The 18,324-nt window shown below is 37.2% G+C and overlaps 2 protein-coding genes across 2 annotated transcripts; one reads left to right on the plus strand and one right to left on the minus strand.

Annotated features, from left to right (window-relative positions):
• Positions 1–396: 396 nt before the first annotated feature.
• LOC107098573 (14 kDa phosphohistidine phosphatase-like) lies at positions 397–1,507 on the minus strand. The gene is made up of 3 exons (XM_015396313.1): positions 1,274–1,507; positions 952–1,076; positions 397–869 (listed from the first exon to the last, which is right to left on the minus strand). Exons 1-3 carry the CDS (start codon positions 1,485–1,487, stop codon positions 777–779), a joined length of 432 nt encoding a protein of 143 aa, XP_015251799.1. The 5' UTR covers positions 1,488–1,507; the 3' UTR covers positions 397–776.
• Positions 1,508–7,901: 6,394 nt separating this feature from the next.
• Positions 7,902–13,432, plus strand: sele (selectin E). Its single transcript, XM_015396311.1, has 17 exons — positions 7,902–7,949; positions 8,051–8,128; positions 8,233–8,634; positions 8,732–8,836; positions 8,940–9,131; positions 9,234–9,425; positions 9,653–9,832; positions 9,956–10,047; positions 10,396–10,828; positions 10,926–11,030; positions 11,134–11,325; positions 11,428–11,619; positions 11,847–12,026; positions 12,150–12,326; positions 12,673–12,852; positions 12,970–13,102; positions 13,189–13,432. The coding sequence occupies exons 2-17, from the start codon at positions 8,089–8,091 to the stop codon at positions 13,247–13,249; spliced, it is 2,856 nt and encodes a 951-aa protein (XP_015251797.1). The 5' UTR covers positions 7,902–7,949; positions 8,051–8,088; the 3' UTR covers positions 13,250–13,432.
• The last annotated feature ends 4,892 nt before the right edge of the window (positions 13,433–18,324 follow it).

Raw genomic sequence — 18,324 nt, forward strand, 5'->3', positions numbered from 1 at the left:
CAATTGAGCTGTGGCTCTCTGTAGCCTCCCTGGCATCACCAAATGGACCCCCCAGCTGCTGCTCTCCTTGCCTGCAGGTTTATACTGACAATCATCACTTGGAAAGTTTCATTTTTGAGTGATATATTGATCAGAGTGATATTAGCTGTTCAAAGTTTGGGTTACTACAGTTCTTTAATCCAATGTTGATTCTAACTTCTCGACCGCTCTGCAACATGCTAGGTGCACTTAATCTCTATCAAACCTCAGACATACACCTTTATACATGGTGAGGTTTATAAAGTTGATGCAAGTTTGAAGATATATGTTGATATAAATTATTATGACCTGCTAAAATCTGTTGAGATTATAAAAATACACCGAGGTTATATACTTTTGATTTTATCAGGAGGTTAATCAGCATCTCCCAGACATGAAAGGTTGCAAACAAAATTGAAAGAAAAACTCATTATCTGCCTCTAGCCCGTCAAGCAAACTTTCCCTCAGCGTAACAGGATGTGGCAGTGATTGCAGCTTGCTCATACCTTCCTGTATGGACTTTACCCTTGGCAAACAAACTCCAACTCATATGAAGTGATGCCAAGACAAAGACGGAACATAATATAAGATCAAAAAACATGAGTTGAAAGAAATGTTTAATTTAACAGAAATTAAGAGTGCTTTGTATAAGTATGGGCTTTCGCTGCGAGTTTAATGCTGAATTTAAATTGGATGATAACGGAACACATGGTTTGGAGTCATAGATGAAGGTAGCCATCTCTACAGGAGAAGAGGAGTTATTTTTTGTCATCAGACCAAGTGACCTCGTAGTCACCGAAGACAGTTTTCAGCTTCTCCACAGACACAGAGTGGTCTGCTTTCCCAAATGCCTGCAAAGAAGAATGAAAGTATCAGTATGAAAACAACAGAGAAGGAAATCATTTAAACATCTCTCAACTGAAATGAACTCACAGTTGATTCTCCAAACACCCTGATCTTCTTGTTTTTGTTGTCGTGCTCTATCTTCCCTCCTCCAAGGCATTTGCACTCCATTCCTAAGGCCTCCAGAGCTGGATTGACCTTCTCAAATATGTGATCTGTTAAGAAAACAAATATATATACATGTTTAAACACTAAAGCAAAATAAGCAGCATGTGAAATATGCTTTCTTTTGTGTATTTGTTGAGTATTAAAGTCATAGTCTGCTTTATTCTTTCGGAAATCGTTCCAATTAGTCAGTGTTTTGAGCAATTTGACACTACTCCAGCAGAAAACCTGCCCTTTATGAACTTACTGTGGTACTCTGCACTCTTAGTGCCTCGCACTACGTTTTTCTGCGCATCGCCATCTTTTACTTTCACTCTAAGCAGTATGTATTTAAAGGTCCCTTCGTGATCAATCTCAACGTCGGGAATTTTTGCAAGAGCCTCTGCCATTGTGGCTGCTGCTCTATAAAAGCTACCAGTTAACCTCCAACTGATCACAGATCTGCAGAGAGCACAGAGCATGATCCGTTGGGTTAATTTGGACCACCGCGTCTATTTCCGCTCTTAAAGGGACAGAGCACCGTTTGGCACCGTTGTCGTGAATGCACGTCTGTGACCCCATGTGGCGGAAATAAGAAGCATTACATTCGCACTTAAATATTTAATTTATGCTGTATTAAAGAGGCCATCTTAAAGTTTTGTAAATTGCAAAGGAAAACAAAAACATTTATTTATGTCTTTATGGTTTTTTGTTGTTGTTGTTGTTTTTTTAACCATTTCTACTTAAAAATATCTAAAGGGGTGTACATTTTTATTAAGTACCCTGAGTCAGCTAAGATAAAAAAATGCATTTTTTGCTGCAAAGAAACCTGCAAGTTATCTTAGGTACATGTCTACCAGCTTTAATGACTGAAATTTCTGCATATTATTTCCCCCCACAGTCATTGAATCAAAGTCAGATTAAACATAGAGTTTCTAAAAACAAATTTTTGAAACCTCGTTACAGATTCTTAATGAGATTCATGTTTGGCTTTGACTGGACTTTTCCTATGCATGGATGTGCTTTAATCTGAAGACTTTTATTGCAGATTTACTTTATCTTTCAGTTATTCTGACCAAAAGCAAACCTTACAGAGGTTTGTATCAGTTTTTAATGTCTGACCTGTCTGGTGTTTTCCATTGTTTTTTCATTATGTTTTAATGCCGTTTGTTCTCTATGTTTTTCTCACAAACCTCAGAGACTAAAATAAACAGAGACAGTTGTACACGTGCAGCATGCTTCACACGTTGGTAAATCACTCTTGGCCATTTGTGCACTTTTGCCATTAGGCCTTAGGGAAATTGATATCGCCTAATCTTAGAAACAATTTCAATGACTGATTGCTTTGTTCCACTGCCTCTTTAGTTTTGATTTGCTGTTTCTGATTGGATTTCTGGTCTTTGTTGATCAAAACATGTCATGAATTTGACCCATTATTGGTAATAAAAATGGGAGACTCCACAGCAAAAGCTCAACCCATTCCATTTTATTTATTTAACAAACAAAATTTACTGTGAAGTTCCATTCAATATCAAATCTATTAATTTATATATTGAAAATTCACAACATATTATCTCAAGGCACTAGAGAAATCCAGATCATACTTTCAGATTTGTAAAATAAGGGAAACCATACTTGCAGGATTCTATCATCAGACATTTGCTTGCATTTTGTTGATGACTCTTCAGCAATCCGTCACACCAAGCATGCATGCAGTGATAGATGAGAGGAAAAGCTTCCTTCTAACAGGAAGCAAGATCCAGCAGAACCAGGCTCAGTGTGATGTAAAGAATATATTACTTCAATGATGGGTGATGTATTTAGCCTGCCTAAACAGTGGTAAGCACAGATACAATAAAGAAAAATTAACATATGTAATACGCAACAAAAAGTATAGAGCAAAGGAGAGAAAGAGAGAGACTGGGGCTTTATTCAGGACATAGATTTATAAACCTTCATTTCCATTTGTCAGTTGCAACTAGACCATTTATGACCTACACTAGCTCAAGTTAGAACCAGGCTACCAGGCTATGACACAAATACAAGTTCATGATGTAGTTTTTGGTTCAAAAACATTTTAAAATACAGTAACCTGCATCTGGACCTTTTAAACCATCTAAACCTGGATGATACTGCTTTAATCTGTCTGGTAGCCCTCGGATTGGCAGAATAAAATGGGAAAAACTAAAAGATCTATTCTCGGGTGGAATGCAATTTTTCCTATACAGAACTTTTTATGTAATATATTCTGAGTTGTGTTTAAATAAATTCAGCTTTGATATACAATGGTTGAACTGTTATATGTGTCGTTAGGTTCCCATTCTAAACATATAAATGATCTTTATCATGACATTAAAATTTTTTAGGTTGTCTCTCTTTAGGTTTTTGTCATGATGTCTCCATTCATTGTTCCTGGAACTACTGTATGACCCAGTCCCCTGTCTCTGTGTAAAGTCATTTCACGATGCTGTTACCACAATGTTTCACAGGGGAGGAGGATTTTGTTCAGGTTGTTAGCATTATACATACAAGTTAAAACATTCTTTTAGCAATGCTTCCTCTTCTCACGCTTTCAAAAAGGTTGAATTGGTGCACTAATAACAGTTTTCAACACTTTCAGATCCTTATTTGTACAAGAGAATGTAAAAACAAATATATTTTTAATCTGAGTCGGCACTCTCACTCATGCAGTCTTAGACTTATATGCTCGTGGTTTTGGTAGCTTCTCAGGGCTGCTCACAACTTGTTTGGCAAACGTTTTTATAAGTTCTATATGAACAATATGTTTTGCATATTGGCTGCTGTTAGAAATTTTATATCTGATTCTGATAGCTGCAGTTTTACTGTTAGAGATTGTTAGTGCTAGTTTTGTGTTGTCATTTTCTGACAAAGCTTTTGGGATTTTGTTGAAGTTAAAAGTTTATGGTTGTGCAGTTATGGTATGTTCATTTATACAGAGTGCAAAATATATGACTATTGCATGTTAAACCTTTTCCTGAACAATCTTGCCAAGAATTCAAATAAATCTTGCAGCTTTAGGATTTGAGCCAATTACGGAAAAAGTTTTCTGAGGAAGCCACTAATCTACTATCAAGTTGGATCCAAGATGAGCTATTGTCTTTAAATAAACATTTTGAATTTACTTTAGGAAACTTATCGCCAAGCAGCATTGTATGTGTTGTTACTGAGCATCTGTACACTTTGTTTAATGTTCCTGCATAAGTGGATGCCATTTTCAATACGGAAGTTGTAATTACCAATAGGGATACAAATAATCCCGTCCATTCCAAATTACAGCTAGAATTCAGCAGTTTTTCTGTTTGTTTTTTTTCTTTGCCAAAAGAAGATCCTTCAAATACCGGTATATAAAAGAAATGTGTGTGGTGTTTTCCAAAATGAGTGTTTAGTTTATTTTGGTTCTCACAGACAAAAACAACAGCAGATAAAACAATGCATGCTTGGTTAACTAAAGGCTCTCAATTTCTTTTAAGTAGGTACATGGTTAAGGTATATGTTTTGTCTCTGTGACAGCCTTGAAAACATTTCCAGGGTGTCTCCGTCCTCTCCCCCCTTGTTTGCTGGATTTAGATCCAGCTCCCCTTCCACCCTGAAAGGATTAAGCCGGCACAGGAAAATGGTTTGATACCTCAAGCAAATTTGTAAAAAGGTCCATTGTTTTCAGTAAAACTAAAGCTTAGTATCTGTCCAAAGTGCAGTCCTATGTGAGTTAATCAAAGCCTTGTTAATGTTTTTCCGGTAAAGAGGTTAGGGTTGCGAGGTGTCAAGGAGCAATGGCTAATGTCCAGCACCTTGAGCCAGAGAGGAAGGATGTGAGCTGTCACCAGGAGGAAAAAAGTCAGCCTGTAGGCGCCTCACATTAAACCGCGGCTCTTCTATCCTCATGGGAATCTTTTAAAGAGTCTACATACCTTTTTGCATGATATTCTCATACTGGAAATTCCAATTCATTTTGAATCGTGAAACCTATGTTACAGGTCATGTATTGTCTGTTGGAATACCTTTTTTTACAGCAATTAGTACAAATGAAAGGACTGAAATCAATGGGTAAAATGGGTTTAGTGTATATATATATATATATATATATATATATATATATATATATATATATATATATATATATATATAATGTTTTTTTTATATCCTTTTTTTGTACATTTTCACAATCAGACCAACATGTATTCATCCTTGTATGAAGAAGGATTTTTTCTTAATCACAGGAGCCTCCAATAATTATATCTACATTTAGACAGGTATTAACCTACGGTAGGTTAAATCTACAGTCATTGAAAAAACATATTAGACCGGCCTTGTTTTCTTTAATTTCTTCTTTTTCATGCACATTACCCAAACAATGCCATGAGCAGAAAAGGAAAACAAGGATAGTCCAATGCAATTTTTCATCCATCTTCTGCTTTTCCATCAGGGTCATGGTTGGGACGGTGCCTATCTCCAGCAGCTATGCACGAGAGGTGGGGTACAGGTCGACAGTCTGTCTCAGAGCAGCATTATATTTTATGAATGTGAATATAAATAATTCCATCCTACTCAGATAAAGATCGAGGAGCAAATTATTGTCTCAACTGTGACACAGACCCCCCCAAAAAATTGAAGAAAGAATATCCCTGTTTTAGGTTAGATAAAACTGCTGAAATGTTCTTCTAAGGACTTTGATAAAAGAAAATTCCTCACAATTTTCATGCTTCTTGAATCTTTAAGTACAGTTTCTTAAAAAAAAATCCTTGCTAGGAAATTCTAAATCCTAAATCTCAAAGGGTTTTATAGACAGGAAAACAGCCTGTACAGTTTCTATGCTATTTAAAACTTTATATTTGTGTTGCTTTTAAAATACTTGTTTTTGCCTTTCTAAATATGTATTGTTTTGTTTTTAAACATCATCTTGATCCAATGATAATTTGTGAATCTATGCTGATGCTGAAATTTAGTTTTGGTTGCTCGATCTATGAAGTGGTTTAGAATATTAAAATGAAGAGAGAAATTTAACAGTCTTTTACATCCAAGGGAAACAAATGGGTTGCAATTAAAATAGTTTGAAAGACTATCTCAGTGACATAAAATTGACTTTCTTCCCAAAAGTCTGTAAGTTTTGCAGCTATGCACAAACATGTCAGCTATACTAACCAGCACACTGGAGTACCATGAGGATGTTTGAATAGATTGCATTTGTAAACACTGGATAAAAGCCAGCATCAACCTCTGACAAGCACTTCCCCACTTAAAGATTTTAATAAAACTGCTGAATGGTTCAAACTGTTGTGCGAGGACAATTGTCCCCACCCTAAAGTCAGCAAAACCAAAGAGCAAAAAGCACATGAATATAAAAACCTAGACTGCAGAAAGTTTAAATAACCTTGATTCTGTTGAATAAGGATGTTACTGTCAGGCAACACAGAATAAGCCTCCAGAAAATAAGTCCATCCATCCATTTTCTATCACGCTTATCCATGCTGGGGTCATGAAGGGTGCTAGTGCCTATCTCCAGTTTTCTATGGGCAAGAGGCAGGGTACACCCTGGACAGGTGACAAGTCCATCGTAGGGCAACACAGACACAAACAAGACAAACAACCATTCACGCACACATTCACACTAAAGGAGAATTTAGAGAAGCCAATTTACTTAACAGTCATGTTTTTGGACTGTTAGAGGAAGCCAGAGTACCTGGAGAGAACCCACTCATGCACAGGGAGAACATGCAACCCGGAACCTTCTTGCTGCAAGGCAGCAATGCTACCCAATGTTCCGCTGTCATTATCAAAAATCCATGAATGGAAAGAACTTTATGTGGACCTCCAGCTTTTGCTGCTTCTGTTGAAAAACAGTTTTCTTGTTAATTTATCTTAATTATTGTGCCAAAACTTTCAGACTGGTCAAAACTTTAATGCATCCTTTGCCCAGCCTTCATTTTATTTGTATTACCATGACTAATCTAACAAAGTTGATTGAAGCAAACATTTCTACCCTAATTATGCAAGACAATTTGGCTGTACCAAACGACCATTGGGAACCTCTACCTATCCTCACCTTCTGTAGAGCAAATGGCCACAGCTGCCCTGAACATGAGACCATGCTTAAGTTTTTTTGTATGGTTATTTTAGTTAGTTAGTATCTTATTTTCTTTTGGCCAGAAAAGTGCTAATCCAAGTTTCCCTTTAAGGACAATAAATATCTGGGTTCAAAAAATGTGCTTGAAAACTTCAGAACATTTAAGAAATGTATAAACAAGGAAACCTTAAAGTCTAAATTCAATCTCTGAATGGGAAAATTGTTATTACTGAACAACATTTAAAGTCTGAGAGTTAGAGCATCAACTGTTCAGGATAAAAAGAAAATTTAGGTTTGATGATATTTTATGTGTTTCATCATCCCTAATAGTTTACTGTGCAGTTTAAAGGGCAAGATGCTGTACGTCTTTTTTAAAAGCAGCATTTCTGCATTTAATAATGGTTAATAATTTATCAATAGACATCTCCATATATTACATAATCTGATTTAAATTAGTTGTATCTCAATACTAGCAACTTTAAAGACCAATTTTATGGTGTAAAATTCTTGAAGTAGAGGATAATGCAGTAGGATGGTATTTGTGAGCAAGTTTAGGTATAAATCAAAAACACATTAAAATAAACTTGTGAAAATGTGACATATAAAATCTTTACTTAAGGCTTAATATCTTTTCTCACAAAGAAGAAAAATAAAGAGGCAATAAGTTAGTCAGGTTTCCTAAATATTCAGAAGTGAAAGGAGACGTGAGGTAGGGGAAATTCCAAGGAAATGAAAACAGCTTCCAGGAAACCTGGACTGCATCAGAGTATAGGATATAAAAACAGGCTCCTCAACACATGAAGCTCAGAGCTCAGGAGAAGCACGAGACTATTTCATCTCTTCAGTCAACACACCTAAAATTGTGAGTTCAGTGGATTTCTTTTCCTTTTTGCTCTAAACATGTCAGTTATTGATAGTTTGGCATTGCTTTTTATTAATCAATTTTTTCTTTTATTTTGACAGAAATTCATTTTTTGATTATTACAGGAGAGTGATATAAGATGTCTACCTCGCTGATGCAGTTGGTCTGCTTTTCTTTAGGTATGCAAATGTAGCTCAAACAGAATTTCAACCATTTTGAATATATTTTTGTTACATCCTCTTTGACCCACAGTCTAACACCTGTCTCTGGTCTCTGTCATCAGTGCTGTCCATGTGGTCTACTGTATACTGCTGGTCTTACCACGCGTCGAACAACACAATGAACTGGGAATCAGCCAGAAAATGGTGCAGGGAACATTTTACTGACATGGTGGCAATTCAAAACCAAGAGGAGATTGAGCACCTGAAAACTCTGCTGCCCAGGAGGAGAGGCTACTACTGGATTGGGATTCGCAAGGTTAATAATGTCTGGACCTGGGTTGGAACCAACAAACCACTGACAAAAGAGGCAGAAAACTGGGCAACCAATGAACCAAATGGGGGCAGGCTGCAAACATCGAGCCAAGCGGAGGATTGTGTTGAGATGTACATTAAAAGGGAGGTGGATGAAGGAAAGTGGAATGATGAGATGTGCTCAAAAAGTAAAACTGCGTTGTGTTATACAGGTGAGCTCTTCATTTTTCTTCAGTTTTCCTGATCTTAAGTTGAAAACGTCATTAAAGCTTAAAATCCAAAGAATTTAAAATACGTGTTTTTTGGCAGCGTCCTGTAAAACGGATTCATGCCTCCATGGTGAATGTGTGGAGACCATCAACAGCCACATGTGCAAATGCAATCCAGGTTTTTATGGAGACAAGTGTGAGCAAGGTGAGAAAATGTACTTAGTTTTTTTTATTTTTTTCCAGTTTTGGTTCACGTTGGTATTTACCTTTAAATGCATTTGACTAAATGTATTATGTTCTATTTGTAGTTGTAGAATGTGACAAAGATGCAGTGATCCCCCCCCAAAAAGGAAGGGTTGATTGCATCCATAAGTACGGGAACTTCTCCTATGACTCGCTGTGCCAGTATTCCTGTGAGGAAGGATACCAACCAACTCTGTCAGAACCTCAGAGATGCCTTGCAACAAAGGACTGGTCCAGTCAGGCTCCTACGTGTGAATGTAAGTCTAACTGTAACAGAAAGCAACACAGGAGGAAGCATTTCAACCTTTTCTGAGTTAGTAATAAAGGTTTGTATTCATTTTTTGTCCTGCCGCCTGCAGTGGTTCGGTGTCAGGAACTCTCTGCTCCTGCAAGAGGATCAGTCAATTGTTCTGACCCCCTGGAAAAATTCAGCTATCTTTCAAGCTGCAGCTTTACCTGTGAGGAAGGATACCAACTGGATGATTCCTCCTTCTTTACTCTACAATGTGAATCATCGGGGAAATGGAACACATCAAAGCCATCGTGTGTCGGTACGGCTGCTGATTTTCCACAATTAGAAAAACTTTTTTTAACAATAAAGATCACATTTCTGTCTTTTAGACAAACTGAAAAAGGTTTATTTGACATGTTGTAAAATCGTTTGCTGCTGTCCAGTGCTCTGTACTCACTTTAAATTGAGGCTATTTTGTAAACTTGTGTTTTCAAGAATTGAAAAATATTTCAAAAGCTTATTTCAATTCAATTTTTTTTTTTACAGCTGTTCAGTGTTCTGCTCTTCAGGATCCAGACAATGGTTTTATGAGCTGTGAAGACATGACTTTCAGCTATACAAAGTCCTGCAGCTTCAGATGTTCCCCTGGCTATCGCCTTGTGGGACCAAGCAGGGTCACATGCACAGCAGCAGCTGAATGGAGTGAGCAGGTGCCACACTGTGAAGGTGAGAGTTAACTTTAAATATGCACTCCTTAGAAAAAGACCTGAAGCCACTTTAAGAATAAGCAGAAAGGTCTTGCATAAAAATTCTATAACTGAATTTTTTTTTTTCCTTTCCCAATGACAGCCATAACTTGTCAGAATCCGGGAACAGGAGATAATCTGATCCCTCAGTGCAGTGAATCACTGNAGCTTCCAGGAAACCTGGACTGCATCAGAGTATAGGGTATAAAAACAGGCTCCTCAACACATGAAGCTCAGAGCTCAGGAGAAGCACGAGACTATTTCATCTCTTCAGTCAACACACCTAAAATTGTGAGTTCAGTGGATTTCTTTTCCTTTTTGCTCTAAACATGTCAGTTATTGATAGTTTGGCATTGCTTTTTATTAATCAATTTTTTCTTTTATTTTGACAGAAATTCCTTTTTTGATTATTACAGGAGAGTGATATAAGATGTCTACCTCGCTGATGCAGTTGGTCTGCTTTTCTTTAGGTATGTAAATGTAGCTCAAACAGAATTTCAACCATTTTGAATATATTTTTGTTACATCCTCTTTGACCCATAGTCTAACACCTGTCTCTGGTCTCTGTCATCAGTGCTGTCCATGTGGTCTACTGTATACTGCTGGTCTTACCACGCGTCGAACAACACAATGAACTGGGAATCAGCCAGAAAATGGTGCAGGGAACATTTTACTGACATGGTGGCAATTCAAAACCAAGAGGAGATTGAGCACCTGAAAACTCTGCTGCCCAGGAGGAGAGGCTACTACTGGATTGGGATTCGCAAGGTTAATAATGTCTGGACCTGGGTTGGAACCAACAAACCACTGACAAAAGAGGCAGAAAACTGGGCAACCAATGAACCAAATGGGGGCAGGCTGCAAACATCGAGCCAAGCGGAGGATTGTGTTGAGATGTACATTAAAAGGGAGGTGGATGAAGGAAAGTGGAATGATGAGATGTGCTCAAAAAGTAAAACTGCGTTGTGTTATACAGGTGAGCTCTTCATTTTTCTTCAGTTTTCCTGATCTTAAGTTGAAAACGTCATTAAAGCTTAAAATCCAAAGAATTTAAAATACGTGTTTTTTGGCAGCGTCCTGTAAAACGGATTCATGCCTCCATGGTGAATGTGTGGAGACCATCAACAGCCACATGTGCAAATGCAATCCAGGTTTTTATGGAGACAAGTGTGAGCAAGGTGAGAAAATGTACTTAGTTTTTTTTATTTTTTTCCAGTTTTGGTTCACGTTGGTATTTACCTTTAAATGCATTTGACTAAATGTATTATGTTCTATTTGTAGTTGTAGAATGTGACAAAGATGCAGTGATCCCCCCCCAAAAAGGAAGGGTTGATTGCATCCATAAGTACGGGAACTTCTCCTATGACTCGCTGTGCCAGTATTCCTGTGAGGAAGGATACCAACCAACTCTGTCAGAACCTCAGAGATGCCTTGCAACAAAGGACTGGTCCAGTCAGGCTCCTACGTGTGAATGTAAGTCTAACTGTAACAGAAAGCAACACAGGAGGAAGCATTTCAACCTTTTCTGAGTTAGTAATAAAGGTTTGTATTCATTTTTTGTCCTGCCGCCTGCAGTGGTTCGGTGTCAGGAACTCTCTGCTCCTGCAAGAGGATCAGTCAATTGTTCTGACCCCCTGGAAAAATTCAGCTATCTTTCAAGCTGCAGCTTTACCTGTGAGGAAGGATACCAACTGGATGATTCCTCCTTCTTTACTCTACAATGTGAATCATCGGGGAAATGGAACACATCAAAGCCATCGTGTGTCGGTACGGCTGCTGATTTTCCACAATTAGAAAAACTTTTTTTAACAATAAAGATCACATTTCTGTCTTTTAGACAAACTGAAAAAGGTTTATTTGACATGTTGTAAAATCGTTTGCTGCTGTCCAGTGCTCTGTACTCACTTTAAATTGAGGCTATTTTGTAAACTTGTGTTTTCAAGAATTGAAAAATATTTCAAAAGCTTATTTCAATTCAATTTTTTTTTTTACAGCTGTTCAGTGTTCTGCTCTTCAGGATCCAGACAATGGTTTTATGAGCTGTGAAGACATGACTTTCAGCTATACAAAGTCCTGCAGCTTCAGATGTTCCCCTGGCTATCGCCTTGTGGGACCAAGCAGGGTCACATGCACAGCAGCAGCTGAATGGAGTGAGCAGGTGCCACACTGTGAAGGTGAGAGTTAACTTTAAATATGCACTCCTTAGAAAAAGACCTGAAGCCACTTTAAGAATAAGCAGAAAGGTCTTGCATAAAAATTCTATAACTGAATTTTTTTTTTTCCTTTCCCAATGACAGCCATAACTTGTCAGAATCCGGGAACAGGAGATAATCTGATCCCTCAGTGCAGTGAATCACTGGGAGTCAACTCTTCCTGTAACTTCAGCTGCGAACCAGGCTTTAAACTGCAGGGAGAGAAAAGCATTCAGTGTTCTGAGGATGGTCAGTGGAGTCATGCTACGCCCACCTGCAAAGGTATGATTATTCAATCATTTAGTGTTTTGTTTCTGTAAAGTTTTCTGTACATAAAATCTTCAGTTTCTCCACNAATGGTTTTATGAGCTGCGAGGACAGAAGTTTCAGCTTTACAAAGTCCTGCAGCTTCAGATGTTCCCCTGGCTATCACCTGGTGGGACCAAGCAGGGTCACATGCACAGCAGCAGCTGAATGGAGTGAGCAGGTGCCACACTGTGAAGGTGAGAGTTACCTTTGAGTGCGCACTCCAAAAAAACAGAAAATATTTCTTGCCTACATGTGCACTCAATTGTAAGCTTGATGTGTTGTGTTCCATTTTATAACATGATTCCTCCTTATTCCCCAGCTGTCAAGTGCCCTCTTCTTGAAGAGCCTGAAAATGGTCGTATGAATTGCACAGACAGCCTGCAGGCTTTCAACTCTACATGTTCCTTCAGATGCAATCCAGATTTCCTATTAGATGGACACAAGATCCTGACTTGTAATCGTCGTGGCACTTGGACCGAAAAGAAACCCACTTGTCGAGGTAAATAAAACAGAAGATTAAAAAGAGGTTCCCATAAGAGAAAAAAAGTCAATGTTCTAAATATAAAACTGAGTTGATCCTGGGTCAGATTATTCACATTCGGTGGTGTTTCCACAGCTGCTCCAGTTTCTGCCACTGTTGTTACTGGTGGGGTTGCAGCAGGGGGCACCGCCTTAGTATCCGGTCTGTCTCTGGCTATGTGGGTTATGAAAAAACTGAAGCAGAGAGCCTCCAAGTTTGAGCTGAACAGGTAAATGTCGTTTTTTAACAGGTCAAATCAGAAATTTTAAGAATCAATAAACTCATCTTGTTTTCTTCTCATGTTGTTCCTCACAGCAGCTCCGAGGTGGAGGCACCACTCCAGGTCTACAAAAACAGCATCGACAGTCTCATCTAAGCATCAACTTTAAAAAAAAAAACAACACTTAAAAATAAATTTAACCAAAAAGGATTAAAGTTAGAAGTATGAATTTTCTCCCAATGGGAGTTTAATATAGAACATATTGTTCTACTACACATCAGTATGCTGGAAATCTATTTTATTTTGGCCTTTTTGTGAATGTTGCACAAGATTGTGGGTGAAATTGTGAAATAACTTTCTTACGGTATATAAATATATATATATATATATATATATATTTCTATACAGTATGTATTTATAGGATCTGTATTTCTACATATTTAATGTAAAAATAATCATTGCCCTTAAGGTCAGCTGCGTCTGTACATGCTTGGGCACATTTTTATATGCAATTAAACCTAATAAATGTGTTAAAAACTGAAAATGTATTCATTATATATCACACATCACCGTGTCCTATATTAGACCAGTTCTGTTTCCATATTAAGCATTAAGGTTTAGCTATCAACAAAAAGTCCTACCATGTATGCTTGCTCAGCAATTATGTCTGTCTCAAACTTTTCCCACACTCTGATCAATGACAGTCATCCTGTTTCTGCCTCTGAACTGACCTCTGTTTCAAAGGGGTAGAAAAATAATACGGGTAAAATCCCCAGGAAGTAAAATGAACTTCTGCAATTGTCTGTTTCACAAATGATCAGCATTCTCTGCAGAGAGGTTGTCATTTGTCAGCAGTTAGGGAGAATGACCAAAGGGTTATAAGTCAAAGTCCCATAGCAAAAACTTTCACTTCTTCAACTAGACCAAACCTGGCCTATTGTTTAACGTGACCTTGACCGCATAAGTCTCTGTCTCCACGACATCAACAACATCTATTTCAGATTACTGTGTCTTGGTCAGCTCAATGGCTTTGCTTTAACACAACTTATTTCACAGAATGTGTTTTCCTTGAGGGTCACAATCCGTCACTTCAGTAGTAGAAGTTCAGGCAGACAGGCATGTTTACCTTTGTTAATTATAAATTATGCAATCAATGTGGTACTATCTTAAAAATTGCAATATCTTAATCTGATACCCAAAGAAAAAGAAAAAAATATATTTTATTTTTGTGTTTGAGTGAGCATTCATTTTATCTGAGAAACCTAAAAGCTTCACTCTTTATTGGTATGTTGTGAGAGACAGATCCATTTACAGAAACAGAACAAAAACGGCTTATTGTGCAGTAAGGTATTGATGGTTGAAATTTCTGTATTTTTATATCATGAAAAATTTCAAAGCATCTCAGATCCCATTAAATCTGTAACAATAGTTAGACTTTTTAAGCAGAAGATATTCTGATAAAAAATACTTAAATGCAATACGGATTAATTCCTTTAAAGCTATTTAAGCAATTGGCACATGTCTGCAACAGGTTGTAAATAATCTTATTAAGTGGATGTGGGTAGAGAAACCAACATTTAATGTGGCAGATAAACCGGAGAGCAGCAAAGCCAAGGGTTGCATTGGCCATAAAGATCCCCATTAAAAAGTGAATAAAGAAAAAAAGACTTAGCTGTCATATATGGACGCACTGTTTATACTGTATATTTCCCATGCACCTTTTTCTTCCTTTGGCACTTTCTTCTTCTCTTTTTGACTATTTGAGCTGATGTAACGAGTAAATTTCTCCACTGTGAGATCAATAAAGTCAACCAATCAATCAACCAAGGATCACTGTTTGTTACGGCCCGAAGTCTTTCCTTTGGGTCTTTAAAATCCTTGTTTTACAGCTTCTAATTGGTGCTGATTGGAAGTGGAGGCAGTTGGCCAGGATAAAATCAGATCCAGATGAAGATGCACCATTCTTTCTCACGAAGCTAGCTCATTCTTTCTGTCCCTTTCCCTCTCCTCTCCAACCAGTTATGATTTTTTTGTTAAATAAATCCCATTTTAAGTTATCCCATGCGTTGTGGAGATCATTTTCTAAAATGATCAAATAAAAAATAACAAAGACATCTATGCAGACATAAAGAACAGCATAGGAAGTCGAATGATTTACAGATGACTCTGTGATAAAAATGTTTTCCTGGTTCCTGGGATTGAAAGCAGTCAAATCAGGAGTCAACAATGAGTTTGGGGATTATGCGATCATGCCGGTAATCAGCGGCACCAGAGTAAACCTAGAGGAAAAAAAATCCATCTCTATTCTATCAAAGAAAAAAAAAACTCATACTAAAACAACCTGACAGACTAAGACATGGTTATATAACTCAGAAACAGAGAGCCTGAATAATATTTATTTCCTTGTACTTAAAAACAAGAAAATCGACCCTAGAATCAGAAAATGAGTGGAATTCCCCAAAAGATTAATTCAAGTTTAACTAGTCTGATAAATCCTTCGGCACCTCCATTCAGTTCGTATTGTAAACATCCAGCTATTCAACGATGATGCCAGCCAAACTGGCAGAGAGAAAGTATAAAAGTCTTTCTCTGACTTGAAGCTGCACCAAACTAATGGCTGTGGTTTGAGGTTAAACATAACTGGGAAAATTTACTAAAAATCAAGCTGCCACTTACATCAGCAGTTCTGGGTAAGCAAGATCTTATTTTGTTACCGAATGACTTTCCAAAGCTCTTCACTTTTCACCTTATTTTTTTCAAACAGATAATAGCTGCTAACTGAAGATGAAGTGGTTTCTGTTTAGCATCTTAGGTGGGTTTTGGTTATAATACATTGAGGAGTTGATTTAGTATTAGCAATCCTTAAATTTAAATATAATCTGTTTTTAGGTTGGTCCTTTGCTGATGTTAACTTGGGATGGACGTATCACTACTCAACAGATACAATGAACTGGACTGAAGCTAGAAAGTGGTGCCAGACACATTTCACAGACTTAGTGGTGATACAGAGTGATAAAGAGAATGCATATATTGCTTCCCTACTACCCACAAAAGATAGCTCTCCATATTATTGGATTGGTATCACCAAAAAACAAATAAATGAAACCTGGAGTTGGGTTGGGAATAACAGCACATGGGTCGGTAACACGTCATGGGCTGAAAATGAGCCAAACAACAACTTAAGCGCAGAGTTCTGTGTTGAGATGTATGTAAACAGTCGCAATAATCATGGGAAGTGGAATGATGAGAAATGTGCCAACAAAAAATATGCAGTTTGCTACAAAGGTGAGTACAAATTGTTACTTTCATAAATTAAGTTAACAGTAAAATAAAATTGTTGTAATATGGCATCAGAAGCAACAAAGTCAAACTCTTCTCAACAGCTCAGTGTAACCAAACATCATGTGTAAACGGCATGTGCTGGGAGACCATAAACAGCACAACCTGCCTGTGTTATCCTGGCTATGAGGGAGACAAGTGTCAAACAGGTGAGAAGAAAATTACAAGAATTTCCCAGTACAGCGTAAAGATTGGCTCAAGATAATTTGTGCAAAAATAGCAAGTTTTCAAAAGCTCTGATCTAGAAGGTCACGTTCAATCTATCACAGCTCAGGAAGTACAAAATGCCAGAATAAAGCAGATCCCTTTATTGATAACAGTTTAGACAGCTGACCTGTTTGTTATCTGTTGCACACACTGTCATTAATATTGTTTTTTTACTCACCCTGCATGTTTTCAGAACATTAGACTCAACATCTGTTTCCTTTGTTTCCTTAGGCATACTTAATTAACAAAATATACACACATCGGCAACTATTTCCTTTCAAAAACATTGAACATTCGAAGAACTATCCGATGTTTGGAGTATTATATAACAGTTTTGTGTTTGACCCGCAATTGCTCCCAGGTGTGGAATGCCCCCCTCTGTCTGCACCTGAAAATGGTGACTTTAACTGCTCAGGAGGCGTGACGCACAAATTCAACACAACGTGTCACTTTAAATGCCATCCGGGATTCATCATAAATGGCTCATCTGATGTGACCTGCGAGACCAACAGGATCTGGAGTGATCCTCAACCTGTTTGCTCNATATATATATATATATATATGCATCTGGCCAAAGTAGTAGATCTGGACATAGATTTGGAGTTAGTGGTTCACATGACCTGGAAGCTATTGAAGAAATATCAATTATTTTTGTAATTAAAAAATTAAAAAATGTTTAAAAATGTTTAAAAATATACAAAGGCTTAAAAAGGAATAATATACAAAGGCTTAAAAAGGAATAAAATTGAGTGTGCCTCATCAGGCTAATAGTAAAACAATTTCACAAAGAATTTAATTCAGTAGGTCACATGACCTTGAAGCTATTGAAGTAAAGTTCCAACTTTTGTCTTTAAAAATAGCATAAAAATTGAAAATAGCTTAAAATTGCATAAAAGCAAGTGTGCATAATGGCATGGTTTTATATTAGTTTTGTCTGACTTGGTCATAAGATAAGGAATTTATTGATTTTTGTTTATCAGGAGTACTTGGTTCAAAGATTTGTCGGAGTCCCTCATTCAGATCAACTGATGGCTAGATCCCGCTGACTCTGCGGAGCTTAAATATCCAACTTCAAACAAACGTCACTGTGGTTAAAAAATGGACAAAACTCAAAAGTATTTGTGAGGTAATGCAAAACAAAAAAAGAGCCCCATGTTCCCCAGAGGGCCTCATACTTTTCTATTACACAAAAAAAAAACAAGAAATAAAAGTTGTTAGCATTTGCCTCAGTATTTTATCTTGTTGGATAAATATGCCAGGCCTTCTCCTCTAAATTTCCTTTATTGCCCTCTACATCATCTCAATCAATTTTGATAAGAACCACAGAAGGTAAAGAAACTCTTCAGTTCTGCTGTAATAAACTATGGATATGGATAAACTATTAGATAAAGAAAAATGGTATCTGAATTTCTAACTATCCTAAATCTTACTAAATGATAATTTTTGCTGTATATAATGTCAAAGTAATGTTCAAGTTGTCTCAACACAATTAATTTCATTAGTGTACCTTAAATCCGTATGATATAGTATTCATGGGTCTGCTGTTTTCCCTCCATTCAGAGGTTCATTCAAATTTGTTAGTGATCAAGAGCTGAAGAATTTTCCCTCGATAATCACATTTATCAAAACACAAATTAAATCAACTTACTTTCTTGGTATTCAGACAATTTTTTTTTTTTTTTTTT

The sequence above is a fragment of the Cyprinodon variegatus genome, unplaced genomic scaffold (assembly GCF_000732505.1).
Source record: "Cyprinodon variegatus isolate N-32 unplaced genomic scaffold, C_variegatus-1.0 Scaffold790, whole genome shotgun sequence".
NCBI classification, from domain to species: domain Eukaryota; kingdom Metazoa; phylum Chordata; class Actinopteri; order Cyprinodontiformes; family Cyprinodontidae; genus Cyprinodon; species Cyprinodon variegatus.

Coding starts and splice junctions, on each gene's coding strand:
- LOC107098573 (XM_015396313.1), bottom strand. CDS start 1,487: ATGCTCTGTGCTCTCTGCAGATCTGTGATCAGTTGGAGGTTAACTGGT. Junction 1,077..1,273: donor TAAGAGTGCAGAGTACCACA/GTAAGTTCATAA, acceptor TTTTCTTAACAG/ATCACATATTTGAGAAGGTC. Junction 870..951: donor GGGTGTTTGGAGAATCAACT/GTGAGTTCATTT, acceptor TCTTCTTTGCAG/GCATTTGGGAAAGCAGACCA.